A 10,727-nucleotide genomic window follows, 5' to 3' on the forward strand; every position below is an offset into this window, starting at 1 on the left:
GGAAAGCTCAGGAGCTCCCACCCTTGGGCCATTTCCAGAGGGAAAGCTCAGGAGCTCCCACCCTTGGGCCCGATGGGAAGCTGCCCCCCAGCCCCTTGCTGGGCAGAGGAGGCTGCAGAGGAGCAACAGACTGCTCTGTCCTGGGTCCTCCACACTCAGGTGCTTTTCCCTCACCCTTCCTGTCACACTGTAACCTACTGCAGGAGGCAGCTGATGTTCGGCGAGTGCCTCCAGTGGCGATAGAGAGAAATCTGCAGGTGGGGGTGGTCCTTGTAGTCGCGCAGGGCCAGCCTGGTGCTGCAACAGGAGCAGATGGGGTGAGCAAGACTCGCAGACTGCTTAGGGCCCCTCACAGCTCCAGACAGGAATCTCTCAATCTAAGAGTTGCAGAGGGAGTGAAGACTTGTCACTTACTGCTTAAATTTATTGGACTGCAAAATGAACTGGTTCTCTGAAAGCCGTTTGACATGAAAGTGACAGAGGGTTTTTAACTCATGGTAAATGTGCCATTCACTGAGCCCTCGACAGCCTTGGATGCGGACAACCAAGAGAGGGGGACGTCGGCAAGGCACATCTGCCCCCGAAAAATTCTGGAAAATGCAGAATATTGAGACATATCTGAGTTCTGAAACAGAGAAGCACAGTTAACATAACCAGAACACATGCAAAAAGTGGCACGCATGCATAAGCCAGGCAGTAAAAAATAAAGCAGGGGTGTAAGGGTATTTTGCTTTTGTCTCAGAACTTTTCCAAGTGAATCACAAAAGCAAAGAGGCACGACTGCCATGGTGAAAAACAAACAAACAAACAAACAACACACAAAAGAAAACAGAACAACATCCAGCTGCCTTACAGAGCAGAGAATTAAGGGCAGCATAAATTGCCCGATGCCATCTTCCAGTGTGACAGCATCAAATGAGTACGTGAGGCAGAATTCAATTAATTTGCTATTTCAGAAGGTCATTTGTGCCATTTGCATGGAGAAAACTCCCGCCAAGGTAGGCGCAGGCACGAGTGGATTTCTGCTCCTTGGGCAGCGCCGCCACGTAGGCCGCGAGCCCCGCGCCCCGCAAACCGCTGCGATGAACCATACGCACGAGGCTGCAGACGCCGCCGCCGCTGAAATGCACCTGGTTCTGGCACTTGACCAACGCGCCGAGATACTCGGGGAAAGAAGGATCATTCTCTGCTGTGACACTGAGCAAGGAAACAAGAGAGTGACGCTTTGTTCCTCCGGAGCTGCCCTGTCGGGCGCCACCTCTGCGCTGCTTGCAGAGCTCCCGACTGCAGCAGCCCTCCTGGCTACAGGACAGGTATYTCCAGCCCTGGTATCCTCTACAGAAATAAAGCTAGAAGCAAAGGAACGTGAACAGTTGTCTGCTAGGAATTTTCCTGAAGCCACTGCATCATTTGGAGCTCAAAATGGAAATGAATGGAAAATGACTTGAACCTTATCCAAGTGAGCTGAACTTCTGAGAGCTTGTTCAAGGATAAATAGGATTCACAATGTCATTTCCCAACGTCTCGGCCATCTCATGGCCCTTGATTTCATTTTGAAAATGTCAGCTTTGACATAAAGCTGCTACGTTAAGGATTCATAAAATCACAATCTAATTAGAACTGTGACATTTTTCAATAACATTTTCTCCTATTCTAAAGCAAAGCCAGACTGTAAAACGCAAAGTTATCCAACGCAAACTGACAGCTGATTTTCATAAGATCCATCCAAGTAAAGTTTTTTGAGAAATAAACATTTAAAGAGCACTCACCCTGATGATCCACACAGTAGCAAGTGAGCTACTTTCAGAAGAACTACAAGGAGGAACAACGAAGGGGCATCAGAACAAAGCCATAAAGACAAAACTAAACAAATGAAGCAACTGAAACAAAAAGCAAAAACTCACTGAAGTGCAGATAAGTAGCTAAGAACAGACTATATATAAACAAATATCACTTACCATTAAATAAATAAAGTTACAGAGCAGGAAATGAATGGCTRTGCTTCAACATGAGTATTTGAGAAGTGTTTAGAAGCATTTTACCTGAGCCACAGAGAAAGGCATCGTAGCCTGCCTCATGGGGCGACGACTTCTCAGCTGTCCAACAAAATGAGAGGGGTCAACACCTCCCACACACCATGCACAATCACAGAACCCTGGCGGCCATAAGACCTCCTGTTTTGTTTTGTCTTTTTCCACCCCACTCCCTTTTAAATTTTCATTCCCCATAAGAGGCCTACCCTTCCACTGCAGATTTTAAAGTGATATAAAAGTGAAAAGTGAAATATAWTTAAAGTGAAACAAAAGGCAACAGTTACACCAAAAGCTGTAAAGCTTAGCAAGATGCAAATAAAGAATAAAATTATCTCTTACAAAAACCTAGAGCAGAGCTGTGTGCTACTGATGGCTGGGAATCATTTCAGAGTGTACCCAGGAGGCAGCCTGGAGAAGAGACCCTCTGCCTGGGCAGCAAGTATCCCTTGAAGAGCACTGAGCACAAAACCCACGAACTTTCAGCAGGAGCCACAGCCGCTCCTGCTACTTTCTGGGACCTTCCTCCTACTTGCTCCCATTATTTTCCCTCCTGGGACCACCACTTCCTTGCTTTCTAAGGGCTTTTGACAGCAYCAAGTCCGGCTAATTCAGCCCAACTGTGCACAGATGTCACCTGTGCAGGCAGCTCAAGGCGGAGCTCTGCATCCTGCCTTGCAGCACCATCGCTGGCTGCCAGGGGAAGTGCAGGACTTGGGAAAGCAGCACATCAGAAATCCAGCAAATTCACCACTGGCCTGGGACCCAMATGCAAAGCATAAATGGATATCCACAGAGTAAAATACACCCATTTTAAATACCTGTCTTTGAAAATGTGCCTAGAGGAACGTACCATATCTTGAGCAGCCACTTGCGAGAACAATCACTGGGCACGTTGGATCTGTGGGATTTAGGTCGCTGCTGCAAACAAGCAGATGTGTGAAATTTGTCTCTTTCCTTAGCATGTCAGGGAGAAGATAAGTTATGTGCCCGTTTTTCCTGCTTTCTGGTGATTTCATTTCAGAAAAARAAAAWWRKTKKTTWAAWTTTTTAAAAGGAATTTTGTTAGTAAAAAAAGTGCAACACTTAATTGAATATCTGTTAATAGTTTACTTCCTGAAAACTAACTCCTATACACTACCTTAGTTTCTTCCCCCAGCCAAATTCATTCAGAAACAAATCTATTCTAATTTCTTAAAACAAAAACAAACAAACAAAAAATCCACTAAAATTAATACAATGGGCAACTCTGGGCTTTGAAGGATAGAGTAATAAATAGAGAGTTGTGACTGAAACAAAAGAAATGAGAAAGCACAAGAATACCCACAAGAACCAACTAACGACAACAACAACACAGAGACTAGGCCCTGCTTATTATAAGCATTCACAGAATAARTCTCAAAAAGAAAAATCTTCTACCAAATCATGTCTAAGCTCCMCATACACCATGTTTACAGATTCGCTCCATCTAACACATATTTAGCTACGGCACTGGGCTCAGTACTGAGAGCAGTTCTCTCCAAGGGGCTTACACACACAGTTAGAATGTATTTTCAMTGAATTCTTCAGTGAGAATGCTTATTCATTTCGTAACAGGTCATCAACATACTCTGAAATACAGCTATCTGCAAGCCAGATTTGAAACCAATGAAATAAGGATGGAAACCCATGAATGAAGCTCTCTGCTTGGTACTCTGGAGTCCAGATCTCTCTACAATGACATTCGATATATAATCGACTGGACACATTTATGTTATAGAACACCGACCAGAATATATTTTATAGACTCTAGGCCCCTAATGTTATGACAGGAGAAGTAGCCTTTACCAAAAAAAATAAATAATTTACTTCATAACTAATACATAAGATTAGCAAGTTTGAGATGTTAAATTTAGAAAAATGGGTAAATAAAAAATAAATAATATTCGAAATGAAAGTAAGAATATATGTAGTAACTGATTGGAAATGTTTCTCAAAAAACAAAGGGATTATTCAACCACTTATAGTTCCCACTTACCTGCACAAAACCTCATACACCTCCAACAGATTAGATACTCGAGGAAATGGRTGATTCTGTAAAAGAATGGGTAAGAAAATCAATTGAGACAGCTCTTGTGAGAAGCGAGCTMATTTTCTCTTCTGCTAATTCATTAAATGTGATCCGAAATCAGGATGTCTAATGGTAACACTGAGAACTAGCTACAGCTGTGTAACGAATTCCAAATAAAAAAAGACCTTTACATCTCACCTTCCAGACAGACTTTGTTACAGTCTTGGTGTCTATGATGACAGGAAACAAGCTGTGAATGTTCCTTTTAAACTCCTCATAGCTTTCTGACCCAGAAATAAGAAAGCAAGACACATGTGAGAAAGACATCACAAAGGCGAGGAAAAGCCAGGGTATTCTACATAATAAGAGGGAGACAGTCAGAGGACTGAGGCCTTATCCCAGCAGTAAGAGACCAGCAGAGGCAGATGATCAGCACCACAGCTGGCCAAGCCCTGCTGGTGGCCAGTGATCCAGCAACAAAGATGATGAAGGGAATGGAACATCTCTCATATGAGGAGAGACTGAGTGAGCTGCGCCTGTTCAGCTTGGAGAAGAGAAGGCTGAGAGGGGATCTGATTAACATGKATAAGTTCATGAAGGGAGAAGGTAGGGAAGAAGGGGCCAAGCTCTTCTCATTGGTGGCCAGTGATAGGACAAGGGCAAACGGGCATAAGCYGAAACACAGGCAGTTCCGTCTCCAGGTGAGGAGGAACTTCTTTCCAGTTGAGGGTGACAGAGCCCTGGCACAGGCTGCCCAGGGAGGCTGTGGAGTCTCCTTCTCTGGAGATCTTCCAAACCCACTTGGATGCCACCTTGTGCCCTGTGCTCTGGGTGTCCCTGCTAGAGCAGGAAGGTTGGACTAGATGATCTCTAGAGGTCCCTTCCAACCTTGAACATTCTGTGATTCTGTGACCTCTGTGCTGACTCTTCTGTCCCTACTGCAGAGTGGGTCTGGTGAGCCCCACKGGGGACAGCAGCTGGGCACAGTGTTACCTGGAAGGGGCTTGTAGAACTTGTCGTGAAGGTGCAGAAGGTCCATGAGCATGTTGTGTCCCACCAGCGGCTGTGGAGGAACACAAAYAGAGGAGCCCGCTGGAGCACGTGCTCCCACACGTGCACACCTGAGAGCCACTCGGGTGGCAGGAGTCCCAGCAGRGCTAGTGCCTTCCAGAAGGCAGACCTGTGCTCTCTCAAAGAGGGTATTTTTCAGTAATATTCTGGTCTGAGGGGACCTAAAGAGTCACAGAGTATGGTCTGCCTGTCCATCTGAACCAAGTAAAGTATTTCAGCAATCAGATTTATCATCTCACTCACCAGAGCAGAGAGCATCCATGACTGTCCAGCAACCATAAACATTTCAAACACTAAAATGCTTTCAATAATCTGCATGTAGAACACAAGAATTGCCACATATCATCAGAGTAATGGTTTGGGTGCTCTAATAAGCCTGTTTGCAGATAACTGCAAAGCAGGAGCTTGCTCAGCTGAGATGGTGGTTCATGCAAAATAGTACCAGGATTTTCAACATTGTAAATGCCTACATTTTCTGAAGTCGTTTAAGAAACATTTTTTTTTTTTTTTTTTTTTCTTTTTTTTTTTTTTCAGATTAGGTTCTGGCTCCCTTTCCCTTGGTCTTGCTTGGTCTGCAGAAATAACAAAAGGGAAATAAAGGATAAAAGGGAAAAAGGATAAATAATTCTGAGCCTGTGTGGGAGTAGGATCAGCAAGATGATGTTATACCTAAYGGCTGCTTTTTCCTGACTACAATTGTAATCTAAAAATTCATCATGGTTTCATTATCAACTGCAAAGGAGATGTTAAAGCCAGCACACAGTCATTCATACACTGAATGATTCAAGATACTCAGTATAGAGCACTTACCTTTAATAAACCCTCTACTTCCCGTGTTGCATAACAACAACAAAAGCAAAAATTAAAAAAAAAAAAGGAAAAGGAGAGAAAAATGTGAAAATAGAAACAGGGCTGAGGTGGGTTACCTTCTTGGCTTTAACAAGGGCCTGGAAGAGGTTGGTGAAGCCCCGGGCAGATGCAAGAATGAGCTCTTYCCGGCAGGAGTCACGGGGAGAGTTCTCCAGAAGCCGGCGATGCTGTGGACTCACTTTTTTCACCATCACCTGAAAAGAACAGTCACCAAGTCTCCCACCCTCCCATACCAGCAGCGTGTATCTTGCTTACTAGGATTCAGTAAAGACGAGGGCACAAGTTCAGTTTCTAGTCTGTCAGGGATGGAAAAACAGTGCACTCCTCAGGACCTTAGAAATGACTCACTTTTCTTCAGTGCTCCAAAATTCACTCTGAAGAGACATATTAGCAATATACCCCTAGAAGAGGATGGTTGGTACCACAGATCCTCAAAACACAAATGGACTCAATACAGTTTTACTCAGTGCTGTTATAACAGCAAATTTAGGGCACTAAAATAAGGGAAACAAAGAGGAATCACACAAACTGAATCCTTAAAGGCCGTGCTTCAAATGAGAAGACAGGGTAAACCCTTCCCTTGTRTTGTCATTGATTATTAGGCCAAAATAGTGTCAATAAAATAAATWAATTAATTAAATAAACATAGACTGTAATTACTTCTAAGCAGACTTATCTCCTTCATGTCATGTTTAGAGAAGTCCGCAAYTATGCGTTTGAGGCGGAAGGTGTGTACAGGGGAGCAACAAAGACTGGCATATCCCACTAAAAACAAGTCAAACAGAGAACTGAAGTCTTCAACACAAAACTCAAAAGTCAATGAAAAACACTAAAAAAGACTAAAACCTATGGCCTTTATAGGGAGGTTCTAAAGGAGAGATCCAGCAAAGCTTGAACACCTAAAATGTACTTCTAGAAAYGCCCTAAAAAAATAAGTGTTTCCACTTCAAGCCATCTTGTGGCTATAAAAGAAACAGAAAACAAAGTTACTCAACTTGGTGAGATCCCAAGAAAAGAGATCCAGAATCAACACTTCACAGAACATCCCTTCTCTTCTCTTCTCCTCCTGAATCCTTATGCTTAGGAATACAAGCAACATATTTCAGACAGCAGAAATGCTACCTATATCTACCTAGATAGAAAATTTCTTCCCAAAGATCCTAGTTTTCAGCTCACCTCATGGTCCCCAAGAGGTTGTGTCCAAACATTTTGAAGAGCCTGCCTCAGAACGAGCTGAACTTCGAACCTCTGAAAACCTGAGACAAGAAAGGAGAAACCAAAACTTCATAGGTGGAGAAGGCTGTAAGGAAATCATTTTTCTGGATACAAAGACTGAACAGATGTTTCTCTGCCAGTGCACAGCTGGTTTCTAAACACCAAGTAGACTAGGTTACCAGAACAGGCCACAGACAGTGACCTGTGGCTCTAGACATTCAAGAAAAGTGACAAAGTCGTCCRAGTCCACCTGGCCAACTGTTGTCGTTTCATACCACTCAGATCCCGCAGAATCATAGTCTCCTCTTCCTCTGCTCCTCCKATCCAGCATGTCACTTCATCAATGGCCTTCTTCATGCTGTCCCTGTCCAGGACACTGAAGCATGATAAAGGAGACAGAGAAGGAGAAAAAGCTCTTTACAGGAGTCATCTCATGCCTTGATGTCAATGAGGGAATGCAGAAGCACCATTTCCCAAACATTCACTAAGTTCTTCACACTGTATACTGTGATCTCAGCCCTTCTCTGGAGAGATCACCGCACACTGGAAGAGCTGGCAGCAAGGCAATCACATCAACAATTTTAGGATGACAAAGCACAACCTGAATGACAGCGAGCTGCCAACACAGTCAGTGTGTTGGTCCCCAGAGGCAGCTCTCTGGGGAACGCTCACCTGTGGACTTTCCAGCTTCCTGCCGAGAGATACTGCCTAAGGCTCTTCTCCTGCAACTCATTCATGTAGGGGATTCCATCTTTCAGGAACTGAAGGGGAAAAAGACTGATCATTCTCCACAGACTTTCTTTCATCAAGCTACAGAAAAGCTGGTTAGCCATGACTAAAATGGCCATGTATTTGGCAGATGCTGATGTCCCCAATCCCCAAAACATTATCTTCAGAAGATCACACACCCACCCACCAGAGGTGCTCAAAGCCTGCAAGTAACCCAAGATGTATTTTACATAAGGAAAGATGTACTTGTATTTGGAGGAAAGTATTTCGACAACTTTAATCAGTCTTTTTTTTTCCTCCTGATTTTACCTTTCCTTTAAAGATATACTCCAAGAATATCATGATAACATCATGTTTCCTGTTCAAACTGCTAAGCAGAGCTGTTAACGTGATAGCATAGCCTTACTTTCAAAGGAGATATGAGAGTATTTCAAATGCAGGTAAACTGAGACTTCCCCATGCTAGTGGCTGGTAGAGCTGGCACGACGGGCTTGCAAAAACAGTCCAGGTGMCCCAGGAGGGTCTGTTAAACACCTGCTCTCCTCAGCCCATTAGCGATGGGCTTTCTGCCTTAAGGACAGGGAAATCTGGTTTAGGCAGACGCAGACATGGCCATTGCCTCTGTGGCAGCTCTGAAGCCAATATTGGCTCTCCCTATTGAGCCACACTGTGATTGCATACACACTTTAGCAAGAAGGTACTTAAAACAGAAATACAGGATTTGGAGATGTTAATTCTAACTTCTCCTGTAGTTACACAGACTTCCTGWGTTCCAGATTTCTGCTAAAGTGACTATGTACCTTATTATAGTCAAAGCCATAATGAGACAGGAAGCGAATGCTAGATGCAGAGAGGGTGAATTCAGGATCCGTAGCTCCAAATGTTGAGGGAAAGAGATAAAAGTTGTATGAATGCACCACATACCTACAGCAAAATGAAATAAAATGTTTCTAGAAGACAATTACAAGTAATGGCATTAACCCACACCCAGAAACTTCTCCAAAAAAATCTCAACTTCATTATCTTTGCTGTAACAGAAAACTGCAAGCTGATGTGGAAAGGATGTGTTCTACTTACTTGTTTGGCTTTTCATGTGAGAAAATCGCCAGTCCTACGTGAAAGAGAAACCTGAGCTGAAAAGGCAATGCTTGAGAATGATGCCTACTCATACCACAAAAATCAGGTAAGGGATGTGGAAATGCCCTAACAGGGTGCCAGGTTTTCATCCACTAATAACTCACTGAAATCTTAACAGCAACTGCCAGTTGCTCCCTGACAGCCGGGCAGTAGCAGCGGTCTAGGGCTAACGGGAAAGGAGTCAGATGTGACTCAGCAGCAAATAAAACAGAACAATGAGTGAGAGCAGGCAAGCTGGTGACAAGAGCCTCCAGCCACGTGTACCGAGGTGAACGGGTGCCAGCTACACWACACAGGCATTTGAAAGTAACTAGGTACAACAGAAACATGGTTGTTAAAAGGGTTAAATCAACCCTTCCTGGTTGATTTAAAAAACAAAAAACAAAAACAAACAAACAAAAAAAAAGCTTAAAAATATCAGTAATACTATACTATATAATARCCATACTATATAATCTTTAATACTATATAATTTTTAAACAGTCTTAAAACATCTGGAAACAGATGGCCCACCTGACTTTAGATCACTTACAACATTGGAGAGCTGACGGTATTAAACATTGGTTAACTAATAAATAAATAAACTATGCTAGCAAACAAACGTCTCTAGCAGAGACTTGCAGAACTATCCCCAAGGCTCTGGCACAGGGCAGGTTACAGCCGCAAGCTGGGGAGCTGGGTTTCTCCTCCTGGTTGGGGGCARCACTTACCGAACTGACTAACCGTGAAGCGCTGAACGCTCTGCCTGGCCTTCACGTACCACTCGGCCGGGGAATCAAACAGACTATCRAAAAACAATAATAAAAAGTGTGGGGCAGAGGAAAAGAAATAAAAATAAAGTGTTTTTGCAATACACTGATTTGTTTCTGCAAAGCTACACCACCGCTCTTCCTCATCTTTCAAGTGCCTTTACCTTGGCTTGTTATTCAGTGGGAGGGCTGAATGCAGGCCTGTAAACTCCATGTCAAGCCCTGTTGGGACAGAAATCCAACACGTGGAGCGCTCATTTCACCTGCTCTGGACACGCGTCCCCGAACCGTGCTGCTCCCTGCAGCCTCCTGGCCGAGCCCACCAGCGAGCTCCAAGGGAAGTGCTACCACCCGCCGCAGGACGTTTCCCTAAGGCGCTCAGCAACGCCAAGAGAGGAAAAGGGCCTCTTGAGGAGCCTGCTGCACAAGGGATTATCCACTAAAGCCTGAATGCTGGCTCGCGAGCCGGCACGTTGGCCCTTTCCATGAGGAGCACAAGCCAGGGAGGCGAGACGCCCACCCCGGCAGGACACCCGCCTGCCCCGGCTGCTGCTCGCCCCCACGCACACGCACAGGGCACCTTAATATGATATATACATATATATACATACATATATACATATACATATATATATACATATATATACATATATATACATATATATACATATATGTAGTTCACACGTGAACTCGACGCCTCTGCGGCTACTTTCCATGCGCAGCGCCCGGCGCTGCCGCGCTCGGGAGGGGGACGGGGACCCCCGCGCCCCGTGTGCCCCGCGGCGGCCGCCGCCTCACCCAGGAAGGCGGCGCGCTGCAGGCGGCGCCGCAGCCGCGGCAGGCGCCGCTCGAAGCCCGCCGCGCCCACCTCCATGG

General features: G+C 44.7%; 1 protein-coding gene across 4 annotated transcripts in view; it reads right to left on the reverse strand.

Annotated features, from left to right (window-relative positions):
- PNLDC1 (PARN like, ribonuclease domain containing 1) overlaps window positions 1–10,725 on the reverse strand; it is an 11,453-nt gene extending 728 nt beyond the window's left edge. Inside the window, exons 1-18 of one of the 4 annotated variants that reach the window (XM_026044756.1) lie at window positions 10,650–10,725; window positions 10,016–10,073; window positions 9,813–9,886; window positions 9,043–9,076; window positions 8,766–8,889; window positions 7,909–7,997; window positions 7,512–7,612; window positions 7,198–7,277; window positions 6,078–6,215; window positions 5,074–5,143; window positions 4,279–4,364; window positions 4,048–4,103; window positions 2,884–2,951; window positions 2,043–2,096; window positions 1,770–1,812; window positions 1,098–1,197; window positions 415–590; window positions 199–297 (exon numbers count right to left, since the gene is read on the reverse strand). In XM_026044756.1, the coding sequence (XP_025900541.1) occupies window positions 199–297; window positions 415–590; window positions 1,098–1,197; window positions 1,770–1,812; window positions 2,043–2,096; window positions 2,884–2,951; window positions 4,048–4,103; window positions 4,279–4,364; window positions 5,074–5,143; window positions 6,078–6,215; window positions 7,198–7,277; window positions 7,512–7,612; window positions 7,909–7,997; window positions 8,766–8,889; window positions 9,043–9,076; window positions 9,813–9,886; window positions 10,016–10,073; window positions 10,650–10,725 (1,526 nt within the window). Of the gene's footprint in view, window positions 1–174; window positions 298–414; window positions 591–1,097; window positions 1,198–1,769; window positions 1,813–2,042; window positions 2,097–2,883; window positions 2,952–4,047; window positions 4,104–4,278; window positions 4,365–5,073; window positions 5,144–6,077; window positions 6,216–7,197; window positions 7,278–7,511; window positions 7,613–7,908; window positions 7,998–8,765; window positions 8,890–9,042; window positions 9,077–9,812; window positions 9,887–10,015; window positions 10,074–10,649 lie in introns of all 4 variants that reach the window. The other 3 variants (XM_026044757.1, XM_026044758.1, XM_026044759.1) reach the window with 3 other exon arrangements.
- Between the last annotated feature and the right edge of the window lie 2 nt (window positions 10,726–10,727).

This window comes from Nothoprocta perdicaria, unplaced genomic scaffold, assembly GCF_003342845.1.
Source record: "Nothoprocta perdicaria isolate Ctin4 unplaced genomic scaffold, notPer1 scaffold_38, whole genome shotgun sequence".
Classification (NCBI taxonomy): Eukaryota; Metazoa; Chordata; class Aves; order Tinamiformes; family Tinamidae; genus Nothoprocta; species Nothoprocta perdicaria.